The following is a 23,793-nucleotide window of genomic DNA, read 5'->3' on the forward strand; positions in this document are numbered from 1 at the left end:
CAGAATTTTAAAGAATACGTACCTAAAGGTCACAAATTGCCTGAGATTAACTTGAATAAAACTAGAAAAGGGAGATAGCCAATTTATTGCTAAGTAAATATTACCACTAGAATCATTTTCTTCAGTGTGTCTTTCAGGTCCTGGTTCCTCCTGCTGTAGATAAGAGGGTTCACTGCTCGAGGTACTGCCAAGTACAGAAATGAAACCACCAGGTCCACGGACGGGGAAGAGATGGAGGGGAGCTTCAGGTAGGAAAACATGGCAGTGGTGACAAACAGGGAGCACTTTTATTTTTATTTTTATTTTTATTTTTATTTTTTTTTATTTTTATTTTTTTTTATTTTTATTTTTATTTTTATTTTTATTTTTATTTTTATTTTATTTTTATTTTTATTTTTATTTTTATTTTTATTTTTATTTATCTTTATCTTTATCTTTATCTTATCTTTATCTTTATCTTTATCTTTATCTTTATCTTTATCTTTATCTTTATTTATTGTTTTTATTGTTTTTATTAATTTCATATTTTTATTTTTTATTTTTTTAAATTTTATTCTTTTTTGTTGTTGTTTGTTTGTTTTGTTATGAGACTGACTTTACCTCAACTTATGAGTTCTTGTACTTCTTCTGTTTTCGATTCACGTGGTGGCAGTGAGCTAATGGCTCTGTGGTTTTTCCCTGCCTGCCAGGTGCAACCAACAGCAGATGAGTCCTTTCCGAGCCTTCAGTCCCTACAAGACCGTGCTGTGACCCTGATTTCAGCACACTGAACTAATGGAGAAACACAAAAGACAAATATCCTCTTTGTTGTTGTCCTGGTTCCAGTTAGGACAGAGTTAAGTAGCTCATAGTAGCTGGTAGGGTGCTATGTTTTGTATTAGGATGAGAAGAGCGCTGATAACATGCTGATGTTTTAATTGTTGCAGAGCAGTGTTTACACCAGGCCAAGGACTTTTCGGCTTCTCGCTCTGTCCTGCCAGCGAGCAGGCTGGGGGTGCAGCAGGAGCTGGGAGGGGACAGACCCAGGACAGCTGACCCAAACTGGCCACAGGGGTATTCCATACCATCTGACGTCATGCTAAACAATATATAGGGGTGGCTGGCCGGGGTGGGGGGCCGGCTGCTTGGGGATAGGTTGGGCATCGGTCAGCGGGTGGTGAGCAATTGCATTGTGCATCACTTGTTTTCTCACACATTATTATTGTTAATACTATTATCATTATCACTATTATTATTATTACTGTTATTATTATATTCCTTATATTCCTTATATTCCTGTCTTAATAAACTGTCTTTATCTCAACTCACCGGCTTCACTTTCCCGTTTCTCTCCCCCATCCCAGAGAGGGAGGGGGGAGGGTGAGCGAACGGCTGTGTGGTGTTTAGCTGCCAGCCGGGTTAAACCACAACAGTTGTCTATTCCTTGGAAATGTTCTTGACCACAGTTTTTTAAGAAGACATCAGCCTTCAAGCAGTGCCCTGAGGAGATTCTTTCTGAGTACTGAAATGCTTCTCTGGAGGCCGGCTGTGCCACTGCCGTGCCCACTGCCTGTCCCTGCCTGCAGTCCCAGCACAGCCCCACAGCAGCACTGGCACCAAGCTACAGGAGCAGCCGGGCCTGACCACACCAGCAGGGCTCAGCACCAGAGGGGGGCAGTGGCAAGAGAGCAGCTCGGCATGTCCCAAGCGCTGGTGCTCCCTGGCCGTGCTGCTGGGATGGGACTCTTTTCCTCTGCAGCCCTGCACGTGGCACTGCCCCTGCAGAGCCAAAGCAGCTCTCAGAGGAAGGACGTCACACAAGGAAGGCAGTGCAGGCTCCTTTCTTTTATTTAAATTCGTAGACAGCCGGGCTCCTCATTTACAGAATCTCTGAGCTATACTAAACAAGACACATACAGACAGAAATAGAAAAGGGAAAAATAACGACGTTTTATTGGGCAACATGAGCCAAACTATAACTAAGAAAATCCTGTAACACTAATTAACAACAACAACCAAAAAAAAATTACAGAAGATTTATTGTTTCTGTAATAATTGACATAATGTGTTACATGCAACATGAGAGGGGCAACGCACTGATCATTACACACACCTAGTCATCAGTTTCACCAGGGCATGCTTGAGCTCCTGGTTCCTCATGCTGTAGATGAGGGGGTTCACGGCTGGAGGCACCACTGAGTACAGAACTGCCACCAGCGGGTCCAGGGATGGGGAGGAGATGCAGGGGGGCTTCAGGTAGGCAAACACGGCAGTGCTGATAGACAGGGAGACCACGGCCAGGTGAGGGAGGCACGTGGAAAAGGCTTTGTGCCGGCCCTGCTCAGAGGGCATCCTCAGCACAGCCCTGAAGATCTGCACATAGGACAGCACAATGAAAACAAAACAGCCAAATGCTAAACATGCACTAACCACCAGAAGTCTAACTTCCTTTAGGTAGTCTGAACCTGAGCAGGAGAGCTTGAGGATCTGGGGGATTTCACAGAAGAACTGGTCCACAGCATTGCCTTGGCAGAGCGGCAGGGAAAAGGTAGTGGCCGTGTGCAGGACAGCATTGAGAAAGCCACTGCCCCAGGCAGCTGCTGCCATCTGGGCACAAGCTCTGCTGCCCACGAGGCTCCCGTAGTGCAGGGGCTTGCAGATGGCAACGTAGCGGTCGTAGGACATGATGGTGAGAAGGGAATATTCTGCTGATATAAAGAAGGAAAACAAAAAGACCTGTGCAGCACACCCTTGATAGGAGATGGCCGTGGTGTCCCAGAGGGCATTGGCCATGGCTTTGGGCAGAGTGGTGGAGATGCAGCCCAGGTCGAGGAGGGCGAGGTTGAGGAGGAAGAAGTACATGGGGGTGTGGAGGCGGTGGTCGCAGGCTACGGCGGTGAGGATGAGGCCGTTGCCCAGGAGGGCAGCCAGGTAGATGCCCAGGAAGAGCCCGAAGTGCAGGAGCTGCAGCTCCCGCGTGTCTGCGAATGCCAGCAGGAGGAACTCGCTCACAGAGCTGATGTTGGCCATTTCCTGACTTTGGACACAGCTGTCTGTTGGAGAAGAGAAGGCAGAAAAATGTTAGAGCAGACTTCTCAGAGGAAAACCTGTTGCATTCTTACAGCAGCCCTAGCAACAGCCTCGCTCGTTGCAGGAGAACCTTTCTGCATCTCCCCTGCTTGAGCTGCAGCTCGTGCTGGCTGAGGGTGGCCCTGGGAGCAGGGGCTGCTGTGGGCTTCAGAGGAGTCCTTCCTGCTGTGCAGCAGAAGGGAAGCAGGAACATGGGGGAAACTCAACTCCATTTGACTTGTCGGTTCTTGAAAACAAGTCATCTGAACGCAGAGCTGAGCTGTAGGGATTTTGTTTGCTTTATTTTATCCCAGTAGGCCCTGTAATGCTTAGGATAGGTATTGGATGGTTCAATGCCCTCACATTTCCTGTACACTCCTGCTGATATTTTATGGGAGTGTCCATTAGTGAAGAGCACTTCTGTCCACCAGTCCTGTTCTCAGCTGCCTTGTGTCACCCCTTTCTGAGCTGCGCTATCATAAGATTGAGGTGTTTCCCTGAGAAGAAACAGGAGAATTCTGCTGAGGAAGAAGGGCCACAGCAAGCCAGATGGAGCTTGGGAGCTTATCTTCTTTCCATGGCTGCAGGAGCTCCGGGGCAGCTGGCAGAGAGCCCGGCCTGGCCAGGCAGTGCAGGGTGTTCTGGGCTGACCGGGGGCACCTGGCTTCGGGCACTCCGAGGGGCTTCTGCCAGACCTCCTCACCTCGCAGTGCCATCCAGCAGGACTCCCAAAGCCTACTGCATTGCCCACTGCCCTCCCAGAAACAAGACCCAGCAGGAGACCCTTCCAGGACGTGCAGCTGCATGGCCCTGCAGCCAGAGACGTACCTTGTCAAGGGCTGTGCAGATTTCTCCTGCAGGCAGCTCTCAGCATCCTCCCACTGCCAACTGCCTCCAAGCCCTCTCTCCTTCTCTCCTGTCCCCGTGCCAGCTGCGGTCAGAGCCCCCAGCCCTGCTGCGCTGTGCACAGGAGCTGCTCCTGGGCACAGCTGTCTCTCTGCACCAGGGCCCTCTTGCCACGAGCTCTCTCTGTCCCAGGAGCCCGGCCCAGCTCAGCACCAGACGCCCAGCCCAAGGCATTGGAATCCTCCCTCGGGGGGCTTTGGTGAGGAGCCCACGAACCTCAGGCACTGAGAGACAACTGAAGACATCTCTCAACAAGTCCAAGTCAGAGGCAAGTTTCCTGCAGTGTCCCCCTGAGGGCCAGCACTGACACAGCCTCCCTTGGAGCTCGTTAGAGCAGAGCATTGGAGGCAGTGAGGGCAAGGAGTCAAAGGCAGTGTGAAGGTGGCACTGATGTGTAGGAGAACTGGATGTGTGTCATCAAGCACAAGGGCCAGGCCTTGACCCCCAGCCCCTGGGAAGGGAGATCCTTTCCCTTCACACACTGCTCAGAGCTCTTCGTGGGGCAGGAGGAGATGGGGATGTGCATGGCCAAGTGCAGGAGAATGGTACGAGCCCTGCCTGGTTCATGGGTGGGGGCGAGGAGGCAATGAGGCCCTGGTGCTTTACCGATAAGCTGTCTCCTCCTAGGCCTCAGTGGCAGAGACAACAGCCAGAGCCATGGACACAAAGACCTGGGTCCTGATGGGGCTCTCAGCCTTGGTAGAATCCTTGATCCTCTCCATACCAGGCTGTCCTAGGGACTCCCAGACCTGCACCTCTTTTCCTGCTGGCTCTAGACCCTTACCTGTGTGGTGTCTCAGCGGATCTGAGCTGAGTCTGATACCTCAGATCTTCTTGGTGGCCATGCTCCTCGTAAGGCAGCTCTGTAGGAAGCTGGCCTGGTTCCTGGGGAGCAGCACCACTGCTCGTATGGCATCCCTCGTGGTGCCCAGGCCCTCCTCCTCCTGGCCACTGCTCACTCAGCAGGGTCCCAGTCTGCCCTGATGTGTGGGGTTCCTCTTCCTCTGGTGCGGGACTGGGCTCTCCTTCTTTTAAATGTCAAGATGTTTCTGTAGGCAAAATCCTGCAGTTTCTCAAGGTTCCCCTGGACAGTTGCTCCATTCTGTCAGCTGTTAGTGTCTGCAGGCAGATGGCTCACCCTGATTGTTATGATCCCGGGAACTACAGGCCTGTCAGTGTGACCTCTTTGCCGGGTAAACTCATGGAGCAGATTATCTTGAGTACCATCACGCAACACTTCCAGGACAACCAGGTGATCAGGCCCAGTCAGCATGAGTTTACCAAAGCACGCCCTGCTTGACAAGTCAGATCTCAATCTATGACAAGGTGATGTGGTCAGGGGACAAGGGAAAGGCTGTGGATGTTGGCTACCTAGGCTTCAATAAGGTTTTTGAAACCACTTCCCAAAGCATTCTCCCAGAGAAACTCAAGGTCTGGATGGACGTAGACTTCATTGGGTTAAAAACTGTCTGAGTCTCCAAGTCCAAAGCATTGTGGTGAATGGGGCCAAAGGCAACTGGAGGCCAGTCACTAGTGGTGTCCCCCAGGGCCCAGTAGTGGGGCCAGTTCTCTTCAATATCTTTAACAGTGATCTGGATGAGGGGATCGAGTGCACCCTCAGTAAGTTTGCAGGTGACACCAAGTTCAGAAAGAGTGTTGATCTGCTCGAGGGTAGGAGGGCTCTGCAGAGGGATCTGGATAGGCTGCACCCATGGGCTGAGGCCAACTCTCTGAGGTTCAACAAGCCCAAGTGCTGAGTCCTGCTCTTGGGGAACAACAACCCCACCCATACAGGGAGCAGAGAAGCTGGACAGCTGCCTGGTGATAAGGTCCCTGGGGATAGTGGTAGATCGTTGGCCGAATATGAGCCAGCAGTGTGCTCAGGTGGCCAAGAAGGCCAACAGCATCCTGGCTTGTACCAGGAATAGTGTGGTCAGCAGGAGTAGGGAAGTGATTGTCCCTCTGTGCTCAGCCCTGGTGAGGCCACACCTTGAGTACTGCACTCAGCTCTGGGGCCCCCAGCACAAGAAGGACACGGATCTATTTGAATGAATCCAGAGGAGGGCCACGAGGATGATCAACGGGCTGGAGCACCTCTCCTGTGAAGACAGGCTGAGGGAGTTGGGGTTGTTCAGCCTGGAGAAGAGAAGGCTCCGGGGAGACCTTACAGCGGCCTTCCAGTACCTAAAGGGGCCTACAGGAAAGCTGGGGAGGGACTCTTCATCAAAGAGAGCAGCGATAGGACTAGGGGTAATGGTTTAAACTGAAAGAGGGTAGATTCAGATTAGACATTAGAAAGAAGTTCTTTACTCAGAGGGTGGTGAGGAACAGGCTGCCCAGAGAAGTTGTGGATGCCCCATCTCTGGAGGTGTTCACGGCCAGGTTGGATGGGGCCTTCAGCAACCTGGTCTAGTGGAACGTGTCCCTGTCCAGGGCAGGGGTGTTGGAATGATGTGATCTTTAAGGTCCTTTCATACCCAGACTGTTCTGTAATTCTGTAAATATGAAACACAGCACCATACCAACTACTAGGAAGAAAAATTAACTCTTTTGCAGCAAAAACTAGGACAAAATTCACCGCTTATTCCATACCGTATAGGTCATGTTCAGGTCCAACACTTTCCAATTAATCACAGCCACCTGTTTTTTCTGTTTTTTGATATGCTCAAAAGATATCACTTCCTTAGTTTATTTGTGTCTATAATAATAATAATAATAATAATAATAATAATAATAATGTATTAAGAATAATATATTAAGAATAATAATATGTAATAATAACTATATATTATTGTTGTTGTTGTTATTGTTATTATGCTTTTATATCAACCCATAAACTTTTACTTTTTTTTTTTTTTTTTTTTTTTTTCCTCCCAGTTCTCTCCTCCATCCCAGTGGATGAATAGCTTTGTAGTGCTGAGCTGCCTGCCAGGTCAAACCACAGCAAGTCTTCTTGGTGCCTAGCATGGAGCAGAAAGGTTGAGATGACAGATCTGACCAGAGCGTTTTAAAAGTGAGTTGTTCTAAGCATTAGGTCAGTTTAAGAGTTGCTGATCACAATGTCGATCTTTTTGATCTGGGGTCTGTTGTGCTTGTTTTCAGAATTGTGTTGTATAGCACATTGCTAACTGTCTGTCTTCCATGTCAGGCTGTTCATCAATTCTGGGGACAGGTTTAAGGTTAATCTTTTGCTGTATTGGATAACATTGACTTCAGATAGGATAACATTATTGCCACCTCTGTACCTCGGGAACCATCTCTTCATCTCTTAGAAACTCTTAATAATTGCACTCTTTTACACTTTTTGCCTTTTTTCCTCAGGGAGTAAATCTATGCGGGGTGGGGCAGGAGGTGGAGGGTGGAACTGGTATGGACAGTGGGGGAGGCCTTTCCCCAGTTCTTCATTCTCCCTTCCTTCTTCACCTCCCCCTTCTCCTCCAGGCTAATTACAATAGCTTTTCAAAGGTTTGAGTATCTGTGGGGTCGTCAAACCAGCATGGTCCTATTGTTATGTCTCCTGAATGTGTTTCAGAACTACTTAAGCATGCCATCCAGAGGTCTGTCCAGAGGCAGGAGAGTGAGGAGTGGCAGGGAGAGTGGGAGGATCTGGGCAGGCACCTAGAGCAGGGGGCACCTCCACTGCTTTGGAACTTCACCTCTGAGCAAAGGTAGAATCCTAAAAAATATGGTTAAATGCTTGAAAAAGTGGTGTTATCACCCTGGCATTTCCAAAGAGACACATACCACTGCAGTGTGCTGGCTCTTGGCCTATGCTTACAGAGCCACAATCAATGCCTCTCCAACCTCTGTGACAAGCCCTGCAGCCACTCCAGCCCCTCTGACAGACTCTGCAGCCACTACAGCATCTGCAAAATGCCCTGCAGCAACTCCAGCTCCTTTTATGGGCCCTATGTCTGGGCCAGAGAAGCAACCTGTGTCGGTATCAGTTGCTCCTATATGCAAGAAAAAACAATGGATATGGAAGTCATTTTTTTTAGAGAGAAAATAAAATCCTACCTAGCCAAGAAAGGAGGAGAAAGAAGATGAGGCAGGCTTCAGAAAAGCTGGACCATCATGTGAGTAGGAGGATGAAGAGGAAAAGGTCCTAAGAGCATCAGTAATCACGCGATCCCTATCCCTGTGCTGCTCTGGTGCTGGAAGAAACAGGGCCCCTCCCTGGAGTTAGAGGTCAGGAAAGGAGAGATGGTGGGTACACACGATGTGTCACCCTGTGGTTTCACCTGTGTGACCATGGAGAGGACATGAGAAAGTGGGATGGAAAATCTGCCTCAACCCTAGAGGCACGGGTATGTGAGTGGCAAGGAACAACAGTCCCTAAAAGGGGTTCTTAGAGAACTGCTGCTCCACTTTCCAGCGGGCAGTCCTGCAGACACAGTAAGGAATACTATGAGCAGGACTAGAGGGGCCCTGCCTCCAGCCAGGGGGAGGAAGGGGACCATCGGCTGTATTGGACTGTGTGGATTCGATGGCCTTGCACATCAGGCCCCCAGAAGTCTCAGGCTCCAGTGGACACCACTGCACAGCGTACCCTAGTGCCATCAAGCTGTGGAGGGGTGAACCCATTTGTATGTCTGGAGTGACAGGGGGATGCCAACACTGACCTGTACTGGAGGCTGAAGTGAGTCTAAGTGGGAAGGAGTGGCCAAAGCACCCCACTGGGACTGGCCCTGGACTCTGTGCATCCTTGGAAGAGACTGCTTCAGGAGAGGAGAAATATTTCAAGGACCCAAAAGGGTATGGGTGGGCTTTTGGCACAGCTGCCTTGGAGACGGAGGACATGATGCTGTTGTCTGCCTTGCCTTGGTCTCTCACAGGACCCTTCTGTTGTGGGGTTGATGAGGGCTGAAGGACAGCTGGTGCCAATCACTGCCACAGCCGTGCACCTCAGTCAGTAGAGCACCAACCGAGTCTGCTGACAGAGGATTGTCGTGGCCTGAAGGAAGTCATGCAGTGCTGAGTGCTGCCATGCCGGACACGCTAGAGCTTCCATGCACACTGGGATCAAAGGCACCCAAGCGTTTTGCCACAACTGATATCGCTAAGGCATTTTTCTTCATCCGTTTGCCAACAGATTGAAGGCCACAGCTTGCTTTCAACATGGCATCGACTGCCCCAGGGCAGGAAACTCAGCCCTACCATTTGCCATGGACTGATCCAGAGTGCCCTGGAAGAGGAGGAAGCTCCTGAACACCTGCAGTACATCGATGGCATCGTTGTGTGGGGTGACAGAGCAGAGGAAGTGTTTGAGAAAGAGAAGAAAATACTCCAAATTCCTCTGAAAGCTGATTTTGCAGTAAAAGAAATGAAGGTCAAGGGACGTGCACAAGAGATCCTGCTGCAGGCTGGCCAGGGTCAGGGGGACCAATGCTCAGGGACAGGTTGAGAATCGGTGAGGGGCTTCTCAGCAATTGCGTGGTGCATCACTTGCTTTTCACATACTATTATTCTTCTTGTTATTATTATTATTGTTATTATTACTATTTTATCTTACTTTTGTGTCTTTCCAAATTTGAAATCATTCATTATTGTCTGGGCCCTTGTGCTTGGTGACACACATCCAGTTTTCCTACACATCAGTGCCACCTTCACACTGCCTTTGTCTCCTTGTCCTCACTGCCTCCAATGCTCTGCTCTAACGAGCTCCAAGGGAGGCTGTGTCAGTGCTGGCCCTCAGGGGGACACTGCAGGAAACTTGCCTCTGACTTGGACTTGTTGAGAGATGTCTTCAATTGTCTCTCAGTGCCTGAGGTTCGTGGGCTCCTCCCCAAAGCCCCCCGAGGGGGGACTCCAATGCCTTGGGCTGGGCGTCTGGTGCTGAGCTGGGCCGGGCTCCTGGGCCCAAGGGGAGCTCGTGGTAAGTGGGCAGCGCTGCAGAGAGACAGCTGTGCCCAGGAGCAGCTCCTGTGCCCAGCGCAGCAGGGCTGGGGGCTCTGACCGCAGCTGGCACGGGGAGAGGAGAGAAGGAGAGAGGGCTTGGAGGCAGTGAGGAGCGCAGCAACAGAGGGCAGCGTGTGGCAGGACAGATCTGCAGGCTCTTGGCACCATGAGTCTCTGGCTGCAGGGCCATGCAGGTGGGGTTGCCAGAGAGCTCTTCTACAGCTGGCACATCCGATGGCTGATAGCACCTGTCAGGATGGGTCTCTCTGTTTATCCAGTGAGAAGTAGAATTTGTGGTAGAGAATGGCATTTAGAAGGGGTCATTTCCAGAAGAAAACTGAGGTTTGGTTTATCTGAAGGAGAAGGCTTTTTTTTGATTCTGTGCTTTTCGATTCCTGCATTGCAGGGCAGGCAAGTTTGATGGTAATGTGTTCTCAGGATTGTACAGGAGACTGAGAATCCCAGAGCATTGCACTGACAGATTGGTATGGAAGCAATGAGATTCATACAGGTTCTCCTGCAAAGAGAGAGGATCGTCTGGGAGGTGTTCTAAGACATGGAATAGGTTTTCCTCATTTATGCATTTATGCTTTGTTATGCATTCTTTCTCTTCAACAGACAGCTGTGTTTAATGTTAGCAAATGCCCAATATCAGCTCTGTGAGCGAGTTCCTCCTGCTGGCATTCGCAGACACGCGCACGCTGCAGCTCCTGCACTTCGGGCTCTTCCTGGGCATCTACCTGGCTGCCCTCCTGGGCAACGGCCTCATCCTCACCGCCGTAGCCTGCGACCACCGCCTCCACACCCCCATGTACTTCTTCCTCCTCAACCTCGCCCTCCTCGACCTGGGCTGCATCTCCACCACTCTCCCCAAAGCCATGGCCAATGCCCTCTGGGACAGCAAGGTCATCTCCTATCAAGGATGTGCCGCACAGGTCTTCTTTTTAGTCTTCTTCATTGGAGCAGAGTATTCCCTTCTCACCGTCACAGCCTATGACCGCTACACTGCCATCTGCAAGCCCCTGCACTACGGGAGCCTCGTGGGCAGCAGAGCTTGTGCCCAGATGGCAGCAGCTGCCTGGGGCAGTGGCTTTCTCAATGCTGTCCTGCACACGGCCACTACCTTTTCCCTGCCCCTCTGCCAAGGCAATGCTGTGGACCAGTTCTTCTGTGAAATCCCCCAGATCCTCAAGCTCTCCTGCTCAGATGTCTACCACAGGGAAACTCGCGTCCTTGTGTTTAGTGTTTCTTTAGTCTTTAGTTGTTTTGTCTTCATTGTGCTGACCTATGTGCAGATCTCCAGGGCTGTGCTCAGGATGCCCTCTGAGCAGGGCCAGCACAAAGCCTTTTCCACGTGCCTCCCTCGTCTGGCCGTGGTCTCTATGACTGTCAGCACTGCCATGTTTGCCTACCTGAAGCCTCCCTCCATCACCTCCCAATCACTGGACCTGGGGCTAGCAGTTCTGTACTCGGTGGTGCCTCCAGCACTGAACCCCCTCATCTACAGCATGAGGAATCAGGAGCTCAAAGGTGCAGTGAGGAAAATATTTCTATACATGCTTCTTCATCTTCAATGACTTCAGCATTCTGATTATTATTATACCATTTTTATCATTAATCTTATTATCAAAGTGTAATATTAGAAATAATCCTAACAGTACTAGCTGTTTTTTTTTTTTGTGAAACTGAGGGAATGATTTCTTTAAGTCTATTTTTATTAATATTTTAACAACATTTTACATTGATAGAAATAATGTTATTCTTATCCTTCTGCATAACAAGTTTTAAAATTATTTTTAACCATAGAGTCATGGAATCACAGAATGGCCTGGGCTGGAAAGGACCTCAAAGATCATCTCGTTCCAACCCCCTTACCATGGGCAGTGACACCTCCCTGTAGATCATGGTTACTCAGGACTTCATCTAACTTGCTCTTGAAGACCTGAAGAGATGGGGCATCCAATACCTTTGTGGAAAAACCTCTTCCAGTGCCTCATTATCCTGAGTGAAAAATTTCCTTCTGACCTCTAATAGGAATCTCCCTTCTTTTAATTTAAAACCACTTCCCCTTGTCCTGTAATTATCTACCTGAGCAAAGAGTCCTTCTCCATCCCCTTTAAAACACCTTTTAAGTACTGAAAGTCTGCAACGACATCACCCCGGAGCCTTCTCTTCTGGTAGGCTGAACAGCCCCAGCTCTCTCAGCCTCTCTTCATAGAAGAGGTACTCCAGCCCCTTGATCATCTTTGTGGCCTTCCTCTGGACCCACTCTAACAGCGCACACCCTTCTTGTGCTGGGGGCTCCAGACCTGGATGCAGGACTCCAAGTGGGGCCTCACAAGGGCAGAGCAGAGGGGGACAATCACCTGCCTCCACCTGCTGGCACTCCTCTCTTGATGCAGCCCAGGATGCACTTGGCCTTCTGGGCTACAAGCACACATTCCTGGCTCATGTTGAGCTTTTCATCCAGCAGAACCCCCAAGTCCTTCTCTGCAGGGCTACTCTCAATGAGTTCTTCTCCCTGCCTATCCCCATGTCTGGGATTTCCCCAGCCCACGTGCAGCACCTTGCACTTGGACTTGTTGAACCTCCTTAGGTTAACATGAGCCCAAATTTCAAGCTTGTCCAGGATGCTTTGGATGGCATCCGTTCCTCTGTTGCATCAACTACACCTCTCAGCTTGGTGTCACCTGCACACTTGCTGAGGGTGCACTCTACCCCACTGTCCCTGTCATTGACAAAGATATTAAACAGTACCACTCTCAGGATAGACCCCTGTCCTGGTTCCAGTTAGGACAGAGTTAATTTTCCTCCTAGTAGCTGGTAGGGTGCTATGTTTTGGATTAGGATGAGAAGAGCGCTGATAACATGCTGATGTTTTAATTGTTGCAGAGCAGTGTTTACACCAGGCCAAGGACTTTTCGGCTTCTCGCTCTGTCCTGCCAGCGGGCAGGCTGGGGGTGCAGCAGGAGCTGGGAGGGGACAGACCCAGGACAGCTGACCCCAACTGGCCAAAGGGGTATTCCATACCATCTGGCGTCATGCTAAACAATATATAGGGGGGGCTGGCCGGGGTGGGGGGCCGGCTGCTCAGGGATAGGCTGGGCATCGGTCAGCGGGTGGTGAGCAATTGCATTGTGCATCACTTGTTTCTTACACATTATTATTATTAATACTATTATCATTATCACTATTATTATTATGTTATTATTATATTCCTGTCTTAATAAACTGTCTTTATCTCAACTCACCGGCTTCACTTTCCCGTTTCTCTCCCCCATCCCAGAGAGGGAGGGGGGAGGGTGAGCAAACGGCTGTGTGGTGTTTAGCTGCCAGCTGGGTTAAACCACAACAGTCCTTTTGGCTCCCAACGTGGGGCTTGAAGGGTTGAGATATCGACAGATTTGACCAGGGTGTGTTAAACTAAAATTGGTAAAAGTATTGGACCTGCTTAACAGTTGCTAGTCACGATGTTGATTGCCTCAATCTCAAGTCTGCTGTGCCTGTTTTCCAAATTGAGTTTTATAGCGCGTTACTTTCTGTATGTGCTCCCTGTTGCACTGTTTATCCTTTCCGGGCCCTGGTTTAAGATTGTTATGGTACTGTGCGGTGTAACAGTGGCTTATGAAATGATGAAATATCTGGTCACGACTCTAACCTGGTATTTGTACTCAGCACTGACGTCGACTCTATACTTTGGAAGCCATATCTCGGAAACTATTAGCAATTACACCTATTGCCTGTTTTCGTTAGGGAGCCAATCTGTGAAGGGGACAGGGGAAGACATGTTTCCCTCCCTGTTCACTCTCCCTTTCTCCTTCACCACCACCCTCTTATCCCCCGAGCTAGTTACGGTGGTTCTCCGAGATGTTGAATATCCTTGGGATACTCAGACCAGCCTGCTCTTGTTGTTATGTCTCCTGAATGCGCTTCAGGTTTTGTTGAGGGTTAAACAACTACTTAGGAATCTCATCCGGAGATCTGTCTTGAGGCGGGATAGTTGCGAGTGGCAGGGAGTGTGGGAGGATATGGGCAGGTTTCTAGAGCAGTGGTCACCTCCAGTGTTTTGGACGTTCACCCCTGAACAACTGCAAAATCCTAAAAAGCTGGCAGAATGCTTGAAAAAAAGGTGTCATGACTCTGGCAGTTCCAAAGTGACACAAATCACTGTAGCGTGCTGGGGTCTGGCTTGTGCCTATTGAGCTGCAATTGATGCTACTATCAACCTATCGACAGCTCCTGCAGCCGCTCCAGTTCCAGCTCCTGCAGCCGCTCGAGCTCCAGCTCCCGCAGCCACTCCAGCCCCTGCAGCAGCTCCAGCTCCTGCAGCTGCTCCCACTCCTGTGTCTGGGTCAGAGAAATGAGCTGTAGCAGTGCAAGTTGACCCCGCAGAGGGTATTCCAACCCCTGTGGCAGACCCTGTGTCTGGGTCAGAGAAACGAGCTGTAGCAGTGCAAGTTGCCCCTGTAGACAAGGTGAAAAAATGGTATAGAGACTCAGGTCGTTTAGAACGCAGACAGTCTTCTGCTAAGTCTGGGCGTAGTGAAGACGAGGCTGGGCCATCAAAGGTGCAGGAGACTGAAGATGAGGATGGGGATGTTGAAAAGTCAACAGTAACTACCCGGACTCTATACCAGCGTGAGCTACGAGATGTGCGAAAAGATTTTGGTCGCTGTATAGGTGAGCAGCTTGTCACCTGGCTGCTCCGGTGCTGGGACACCGGAGCCAATTGTGTGGAATTAGAGGGCAAGGAAGCCAGGCGGCTGGGATCCCTTGCTAGGGACGCATGTATTGACAAAGCAATTGGAGATGGAGCACGATCTCGCAGCCTCTGGAGGCGTCTCCTGTCAGCTGTGCAGGAAAGGTATCCCTTCAAGGAAGAACTTGTATGTCTACCAGGCAAATGGACCACCATGGAGAAGGGAATTCAGCACCTGAGGGAATTTGCCGTACGGGAAGTAATTTATAAGGACCTAGACGACGCACAAATATCCACAGATCCAGATGAAGTCCAGTGTACACGACCCATGTGGCGGAAGTTTGTACGGAGTGCACCATCATCATATGCCAGCTCATTGGCAATACTAACCTGGAAAGAGGATCAGGAACCCACAGTGAATGAAGTGGCTAAAATACTCCGGCAGTACGAAGGAAATCTCTCCTCTTCCCTACAGGCCTGTGTCTCGGCTGTGGAGAAACTCTCTAAAGAGTTCCACCAGCTAAAAGAGAATACTTTGGAGAAACTCTCTGAAGAGGTCCACCAACTTAAAGAGAATTTATCTTCCCCTCCACCTGAGCGAACCAGTGTCCACCAGCTGAAAGAGAATACTTTGGGGAAACTATTTGAAGAGGTCCACCAACTTAAAGAGAGTTTATTTTCCTCCCCACCTGTACAAACCAGTGTCTCAGCTATTAGGGGTAAACGTTCATCTATGCAAGGAAGACAATATGGTGGGCACACACACCGCGCCACCCTGTGGTTTTACCTACGTGACCATGGAGAGGACATGAGAAAATGGGATGGAAAATCTACTGCGACCCTAGAGGCACGGGTACGTGAATTGCAAAGGAAAACAATTGGGAAAAAGGAGTTCTCTGAAAAGTTTGCTGCTCCAACTTCCAACAGGCAGTCCTTTAAACACAGAAACGAAGATTCTGACCAGGACTAGAGGGGCCCTGCCTCCAGCCAGGGGGAGGAAAGGGACAATCGAGTTTATTGGACTGTGTGGATTCGATGGCCTGGCACGTCAGACGCACAGAAGTATAAGGCTTTAGTAGACACCGGTGCACAATGTACTCTAATGCCATCAAGCTATAAAGGGCCAGAGCCCATCTGTATTTATGGTGTGACGGGGGGATCCCAGCAGTTAACTGTATTGGAGGCTGAGGTGAGTCTAACCGGTAATGAGTGGCAAAAGCACCGTATTGTGACTGGCCCAGATGCTCCGTGCATCCTTGGCATAGACTATCTTAGAAGAGGATATTTCAAGGACCCAAAAGGGTTCCGCTGGGCTTTTGGCATAGCTGCCTTAGAGGCAGAGGACGTTAAACAGTTGTCTACCTCTCCCGGTCTCTCAGAGGACCCTTCTGTTGTGGGGTTGCTGAGGGTTGAAGAACAGCAAGTGCCGATCGCTACCACAACTGTGCACCGGCGGCAATATCACACCAACCGAGACTCCCTGAGTCCCATCCATAAGCTAGTTTGTCAACTGGAGAGCCAAGGAGTGATCAGCAAGACTCATTCACCTTTTAATAGTCCCATATGGCCAGTGCGAAAGTCTAATGGTGAGTGGAGACTAACAGTGGACTATCGTGGCCTGAACGAAGTCACACCACCACTGAGTGCTGCAGTGCCGGACATGCTAGAACTCCAGTATGAACTGGAATCAAACGCAGCCAAGTGGTATGCCACAATTGATATCGCTAATGCATTTTTCTCCATCCCTCTAGCAGCACAGTGCAGGCCACAGTTTGCTTTCACTTGGAGGGGAGTCCAATATACTTGGAATCGGCTGCCCCAGGGGTGGAAACACAGCCCTACCATTTGCCATGGACTGATCCAGTCTGCGCTGGAGCAGGGGGAAGCTCCTGAACACCTGCAGTACATCGATGACATCATTGTGTGGGGTGACACTGCAGAGGAAGTTTTCGAGAAAGGGAAGACAATAGTCCAAATCCTTCTGAAGGCTGGTTTTGCCATAAAACCGAATAAAGTTAAAGGACCTGCACGAGAGATCCAGTTTTTAGGAATAAAATGGCAAGATGGACGTCGTCAAATCCCAATGGATGTGATCAACCAAATAACAGCTATGTCTCCACCAACTAGCAAAAAAGAAACACAAACTTTCCTAGGTGTCGTGGGGTTTTGGAGAATGCATATTCCAAATTACAGTCTGATTGTAAACCCGCTCTACCAAGTAACCCGTAAGAAGAATTCTTTTGAATGGGGCCCTGAGCAACGACAAGCCTTTGAACAAATTAAGCAGGAAATAGTTCATGCAGTAGCCCTCGGGCCAGTCCGAACAGGACCAGATGTAAAGAATGTGCTCTACACAGCAGCCGGGGAGAATGGTCCCACCTGGAGCCTCTGGCAGAAAGAACCTGGGGAAACTCGAGGTCGACCCCTGGGGTTTTGGAGTCGGGGATACAGAAGATCTGAGGCCCGCTATACTCCAACTGAAAAGGAGATATTGGCAGCATATGAAGGAGTTCGATCTGCTTCGGAAGTGGTCGGTACTGAAGCGCAGCTCCTGCTGGCACCCCGACTGCCGGTACTAGGCTGGATGTTCAAAGGAAGGGTCCCCTCTACACATCATGCAACTGATGCCACATGGATCAAGTGGGTTGCACTGATTACTCAGCGGGCTCGAATAGGAAACCCCAGTCACCCAGGAATCTTGGAAGTGATTATGGACTGGCCAGAAGGCAAATGCTTTGGGATATCATCAGAGGAGGAGGTGGTCCGTGCTGAAGAAGCCCCACTGTACAACAAGCTACCGGAAAATGAGAAGAAATATGCCTTGTTCACTGATGGGTCCTGTCATATTGTGGGAAAGCATCGGAGATGGAAAGCTGCTGTATGGAGTCCTACACGACGAGTTGCAGAAGATGCTGAGGGAGAAGTTGAATCGAGTCAGTTTGCATGTTAATTATTATATAATACTGTATGTCATCACTACCATGGTTGCTATATATCATAGATGAAAATGGTGATTAATTAGAATGTATTGGAAAGAGTGTAACCTGAGCATGACATAAATGGTATGGAATAAGGGGTGGATATCTGTCCTGGTTCCAGTTAGGACAGAGTTAATTTTCCTCCTAGTAGCTGGTAGGGTGCTATGTTTTGGATTAGGATGAGAAGAGCGCTGATAACATGCTGATGTTTTAATTGTTACAGAGAAGTGTTTTTAAACCAAGCCAAGGACTTTTCGGCTTCTCGCTCTGTCCTGCCAGCGGGCAGGCTGGGGGTGCAGCAGGAGCTGGGAGGGGACAGACCCAGGACAGCTGACCCAAACTGGCCAAAGGGGTATTCCATACCATCTGACGTCATGCTAAACAATATATAGGGGTGGCTGGCTGGGGTGGGGGGCCGGCTGCTCAGGGATAGGCTGGGCATCGGTCAGCGGGTGGTGAGCGATTGCATTGTGCATCACTTGTTTTCTTACACATTATTATTATTAATACTATTATCATTATCACTATTATTATTATTATTGTTATTATTATATTCCTGTCTTAATAAACTGTCTTTATCTCAACTCACCGGCTTCACTTTCCCGTTTCTCTCCCCCATCCCAGAGAGGGAGGGGGGAGGGTGAGCGAACGGCTGTGTGGTGTTTAGCTGCCAGCCGGGTTAAACCACAACAGCTGGGCATGCTAGAACTTCATTCAGTACAAACTGCAGTCAAAGGCAGCCAAGCGCTATGCCACAATTAATACTGCTAATGCATTTTTCTCCATCCCTTTGGCAGCAGTGTGAAGGCCACACTTTGCTTTCAGTTGGAGGGGCGTCCTGTCCACCTGGAATCGACTGCACCAGGGCTAGAAACACAGCCCTACCATTTGCCATGGGCTGATCCAGACTGCCCTGGAACACAGGGAAGCTCCTGAACACCTCCAGTACATTGATGTCGTCATCACATGGGGCAACACAGCTCAAGAAGTATTTGAGAAAGGGAAGAAAATAGTCCTAATCCTTCTGAAAGCTTGTATTGCCCTAAAACAAAGTAAAGTCAAGGGACCTGCACATGAGATCCTAATGCAGGCTGGTCAGGTTCAGGGGGACCCCTGCTTGGGGAGAGGTTGGGCATCGGTCAGTGGGTGATGACCAATTGCATTGTGCATCACTTGCTTTATAAAAATAATAAAAATAAAAATAAAAAATATTATTATTTATTAGTAGTATTGTTACTGTTATTATTATCTCTTCAATTTCTGTCCATTTAAACTATCTTTATTTCAACCCACTATCTTCTGGGGGTGGGTGTCAGCTAACATCTGTGTGGTACTGAGGTGCCTGACGGGTTAAAGCACAATGTGTTTCACAACCACAGTCCAACAGCACAAATCACACTTGTAAAAATCAGTCTCTGACTTCTACAAAGAGGAGCAGTCGGCGATGATGTCAGCCTGCTTCAGACACCACAGCCCAGCAGAGACCCTGCTGCCTTCGGGAGCTGTCAGCCCTGAGGCCTTGGGGACACCTCGAGGGAGCCCAATGGCACAGAGCAAGCGATGCCATGGTCGGGTGCTGTGCTGCTGAGCTGGGCCGGGCTCCTGGGCCCAAGGGGAGCTCGTGGCAAGCGGGCAGCGCTGCAGAGAGACAGCTGTGCCCAGGAGCAGCTCCTGTGCCCAGCGCAGCAGGGCTGGGGGCTCTGACCGCAGCTGGCACGGGGACAGGAGAGAAGGAGAGAGGGCTTGGAGGCAGTGAGGAGCGCAGCAACAGAGGGCAGCGTGTGGCAGGACAGATCTGCAGGCTCTTGGCACCGTGAGGCTCTGGCAGCAGGGCCATGCAGGTGGGGTTGCCAGAGGGGTCTTCTACAGCTGGCACATCCGATGCCTGATAGCATCTGTCGGGATAGTTGTCTCTCTGTTTCTCCAGAAATGAGTAGAAAATGCTTTAGAGAATGGCATTTATGACTGGATTTTAAGGAGGAAGGCTAACACAGGAGTTACATTAAGGGTACTGTTTTTTCTGTAGTCTGTGCTTTCAGGTTACTGCAGTGGACGGAAGGCAGGTTTCGTGGTAGTTTGTTGTAAGGATTGTACAGGAGACTGAAACTCCTAGAGCATTGCACTGAGATTTCAGTATGGAAGCGATGAACTTCATAAAGTCCCTTCAGTCACCTCAGCTTAAAGACTGCACCAACATCATGTTTGTGCTCCCCTCAGGATTTAACTGATCTGACACTGATCTGGCTCCAGGCAGGGACATGGGCAGGCGGCAAGAGGGAGCTGCTGCCAGAAATGCTGTGCGAGGGAGAGCTCAGGCACCTCCCTGCCATCCCCTGCAGGGCAGGCGCCTTCCCTGGGACACCCCCTGCTCTCCTCTGCCACCAGCACAGCCTCTGCCCTCAAGCCCCCGCTGTCCCCAGCAGGAGCTGCCTCCTCTGCAGGCAGAGCTGCAGCACAGGAGGGTGTGCTGAGTGTCCGTCTGTCCCTCCCTGGCCTTGCCTCCCCTGCCAGCAGCACGCTGCCATTCCTGCTGGTTTCTCCACCTGGCCGTGCTGCTGCTGCTCTTGTTCCCAGGCTGCCTGGGGATGGGGGTTTCACCTGCCCATGGAGTGAGCCCTCGGGGTGCTTGGGGGAAGGGGAGTATGGGGACAGGGTGAGGGGTCTGGAGATGGGCACTTGGAGCCTGGCTTCTTCTGCACTCAGAAGTACCCAGGTTCTTCTCAGGACAACCACTGACGGTAATTATCCTGCAACTCAAAGAGATGCCAGCGCAGCTCAGACCAGCACTGATGGACAGACTGGCTGTCGTCTCTGTGGGATGCTCTGCACTAAAGGGACAGTTTCTTTGCCTCTGAGGATCCACAAGGTTTTACTTGGAGTGCAGCAGAACGCCCAGGATTTATGCCTTAGAATCACTCCTCAGGTGTGGTGGGGCAGCTAGAACCAAAAATACAAAACAAACAATTAAATAATATAAATAATATAAATAATTAAATAAGTAAATAAATCTCCACACCTCTGCTCTGCAGTTGGGTGAACTAGGAACAAAACTGGGGAAATCTCTTTGATATCAGCAGTAAAAGGAATCTGAGACTACCCCATGTTCCTACCATGTTATTGCCATGTTCCTACCATGCTACTACCTCTGGCTGTAGTGCAGGCCTGATTCTTCCATTGCCCACAGATGAGTCCCCTGCTCCCAGAGACACTCAGGCAGAATCAGTGAAGGAGACCTTCAAAATATTTGCCTGGAAATGGGCAATTTTTGGTGATTTTAGGTGAGAAAATGGAAAGAGTTTTCCTCTGATATGCCTGTGGTACATTATCACTGCCTTTCTGATCCTTGTACAGGAACTCATGACCAGAATTAGCAGATGTCCAACAGCAGCTCCATCACCGAGTTCCTCCTGCTGACACTTGCAGACACGCGGGAGCTGCAGCTCCTGCACTTCGGGCTCTTCCTGGGCATCTACCTGGCTGCCCTCCTGGGCAACGGCCTCATCCTCACTGCCGTCGCCTGCGACCACCGCCTCCACACCCCCATGTACTTCTTCCTCCTCAACCTCGCCCTCCTTGACCTGGGATCCATCTCCACCACTCTGCCCAAAGCCATGGCCAATGCCCTCTGGGACACCAGGGCCATCTCCTATCAGGGATGTGCTGCCCAAGTCCTCTTTTTACTCTTCTTCATTGGAGCAGAGTATTCCCTTCTCACTGTCATGTCCTACGACCGCTACGTTGCCATCTGCAAGCCCCTGCACTACGGGAGCCTCGTGGGCAGCAGAGCTTGTGCCCAGATGGCAGCAGCTGCCTGGGGCAGTGGCTTTCTCAATGCTGTCCTGCACACGGCCACTACATTTTCCCTGCCCCTCTGCCAAGGCAATGCTGTGGACCAGTTCTTCTGTGAAGTCCCCCAGATTCTCAAGCTCTCCTGCTCAGCTGTCCACCTCAGGGAAGGTCGGCTTCTCATGTTTACTGCCTGTTTAACCACTGGATGTTTTGTCTTCATTGTGCTGTCCTATGTGCAGATCTCCAGGGCTGTGCTGAGGATCCCCTCTGAGCAGGGCCGGCACAAAGCCTTTTCCACGTGCCTCCCTCACCTGGCCGTGGTCTCCCTCTTTGTCAGCACCATCATGTTTGCCCACTTGAAACCCCCCTCCATATCTTCCTCATCCCTGGACCTGGTGTTGTCATTTCTCTACTCAGTGGTGCCTCCAGCAGTGAACCCCCTCATCTACAGCATGAGGAACCAGGAGCTCAAGGATGTCTTGTGGAAACTGATGCCTTGATGTGTTTCAAAATCAAGAAATTGCCCTTCTTCTTCTGCTTGATGTGGTTATTTTACTCAGGTGAGCAGCTGAGCTCCACCACAACTGCTATCTCACTCTCCACTCCCCCTCCTCCAAGGTAAACGGGAAGAAAATATGATCAAAGGGGCTCAAGTGTTGAGATAAGAACTAGGAGATTAGTCTACAACTATCATCATGGGAAAAACAGATTCAGCATAGGGAAATTAGTAAAATTTATTGTCTATTACTAACAAGCTATAGAACTGAGAATCAAAGAAAACAAAATAAAAACACCTTTCCCCATCCACCCTCTTCCACCTCCTTTACTCGAGCGTTGCAGGGGAATGGGGGGATGGGGGTTGCGGTAGGTCTGTCACACTTCAACTCCGCTGCTCCTTCACGGTCACACTCTGCCCCTGCTCCATTTGGGGTCCCTCCCACGGGATGCCGTCCTTCCCAAACTGAGCCTGTAGGGGCTGCCCACAGGCAGCAGCTCTTCAGGAACTGCTCCCACATGGCTCCGTACCATGGGGTCCATCCCCCAGGAGCAAACTGCTCCAGCACGGGTCCCCCACCGGTGGCAGCTCCCCCCAGACCCCCTGCTCCTGCTTGGGCTCCTCTCCATGGGCTGCAGCTCCGGCCCGGGACCTGCTCCTGCGGGGGCTCTCCATGGGCCGCAGCCTCCTCCAGGCCACATCCACCTGCTCCACCGGGGGCTCCTCCACGGGCATCCAACCTTGTCTGGAACACTTCCAGGCATGGGGCATCCACAACTTCTCTGGGCAGCCTGTTCCAGTGCCTCACCATCAGCATAGTAAAAGATTTCCTCCTTATATCTAATCTAAACCTACTGTCTTTTAGTTTAAACCTGTTTTAAGAGGGCAGAGGCTTGGCACGGATGGCTGATCCCCTGATACAGGCGCTGAGCACTGCAGTGGGTGGATGGAGATGGCTTTGAAACACAACTCAACCATAAACCTGGGCTGAGTGGCATGTCATGGAAATCATAGAATTTTTTTGGGTTGCAAGGGACCTCTAAAGACCAACTAGTCCAACCTTCTGCCATGGACAAGAACAATTTTCATTAGATCCAGTTGCCCAAAGTCCCATCCAGCCTGTGCTGGAAAACTTCCAGGGATGGGGCATCCATCAGGTGTTCTGGGCAACCTGAACAACTATAAGCAATAAACACAGTAAAGTCAGAGCTAACAAGACTACAGCTGAACGTGATATTCATTCCAAAGCTCCAGTTGCTGTTGGTGACCATCCAACCATCAAAGGAGAGGATCCTACTGGTGATATTCTCCATCTTTCTTCCCTCTTTCTAGGACATGTTGTATCTTCTCTATCTCTTGATGAATGTTAATCTTTTGTTGTGATAGTTACAAATGCCCTTTCACTCCCCTTTGGGCTGTGTATTTCACTGTGGTATAGATGTGATCTATCCTTCCCATGGTTCTGGGAACCTGTGGTGGTTTTAATTGGGTGGGCAGCCGAGTTCCACCATGGCTGCTCTCTCACCCCCCTTCCTCTTTGAGGAGGGGGAGAAAATATGACACAAAGGGCTCAACGATAAGGACGAAGATAAGGACGGGGAGATCACTCAACAATTGTCGTGATGGGCAAAACAGACTCAGCATCGGAAGATAGTAAGATTTATTGCCTATTACTAACAAGCTAGAGAAATGAGAAACAAAGGAAACAAACCAAAAACTCCTTCCCCCCATCCACCCTCTTCCACCTCCTCCACCTGAGCAGCACAGGGGAACGGAGGAAGGGGGTTGCGGTCAGTCTATGGCACTTCGTCTCCACCTCTTCTTCTCAATCACTCTCTGCCCCTGCTCCAGCATGGATGGGGTCCCTCCCATGGGATGCCGTCCTTCCCAAACTGATCCTGCATGGGCTGCCCACAGGCAGCAGCTCTTCATGAACTGCTCCCACATGGCTCCGTACCATGGGGTCCATCCATCAGGAG

General features: G+C 50.2%; 3 protein-coding genes across 3 annotated transcripts; 2 read left to right on the forward strand and 1 right to left on the reverse strand.

The window, feature by feature from the left end:
- Window positions 1–2,082: 2,082 nt before the first annotated feature.
- Window positions 2,083–3,009, reverse strand: LOC136787698 (olfactory receptor 14C36-like). The gene has a single exon (XM_066985012.1). It carries the CDS (start codon window positions 3,007–3,009, stop codon window positions 2,083–2,085), a length of 927 nt encoding a protein of 308 aa, XP_066841113.1.
- Window positions 3,010–10,730: 7,721 nt separating this feature from the next.
- Window positions 10,731–11,429, forward strand: LOC136787561 (olfactory receptor 14C36-like). The gene is made up of 2 exons (XM_066984872.1): window positions 10,731–10,908; window positions 10,999–11,429. Exons 1-2 carry the CDS (start codon window positions 10,731–10,733, stop codon window positions 11,427–11,429), a joined length of 609 nt encoding a protein of 202 aa, XP_066840973.1.
- A 9,368-nt stretch (window positions 11,430–20,797) lies between these two features.
- On the forward strand, window positions 20,798–21,844 carry LOC136787538 (olfactory receptor 14C36-like). Its single transcript, XM_066984847.1, has one exon. It carries the CDS (start codon window positions 20,904–20,906, stop codon window positions 21,816–21,818), a length of 915 nt encoding a protein of 304 aa, XP_066840948.1. The 5' UTR covers window positions 20,798–20,903; the 3' UTR covers window positions 21,819–21,844.
- The last annotated feature ends 1,949 nt before the right edge of the window (window positions 21,845–23,793 follow it).

Source organism: Anser cygnoides, chromosome 30, assembly GCF_040182565.1.
Source record: "Anser cygnoides isolate HZ-2024a breed goose chromosome 30, Taihu_goose_T2T_genome, whole genome shotgun sequence".
NCBI classification, from domain to species: domain Eukaryota; kingdom Metazoa; phylum Chordata; class Aves; order Anseriformes; family Anatidae; genus Anser; species Anser cygnoides.

Coding starts and splice junctions, on each gene's coding strand:
- LOC136787561 (XM_066984872.1), top strand. CDS start 10,731: ATGGCCAATGCCCTCTGGGACAGCAAGGTCATCTCCTATCAAGGATGT. Junction 10,909..10,998: donor CCTCGTGGGCAGCAGAGCTT/GTGCCCAGATGG, acceptor CCCTCTGCCAAG/GCAATGCTGTGGACCAGTTC.
- LOC136787538 (XM_066984847.1), top strand. CDS start 20,904: ATGTCCAACAGCAGCTCCATCACCGAGTTCCTCCTGCTGACACTTGCA.
- LOC136787698 (XM_066985012.1), bottom strand. CDS start 3,009: ATGGCCAACATCAGCTCTGTGAGCGAGTTCCTCCTGCTGGCATTCGCA.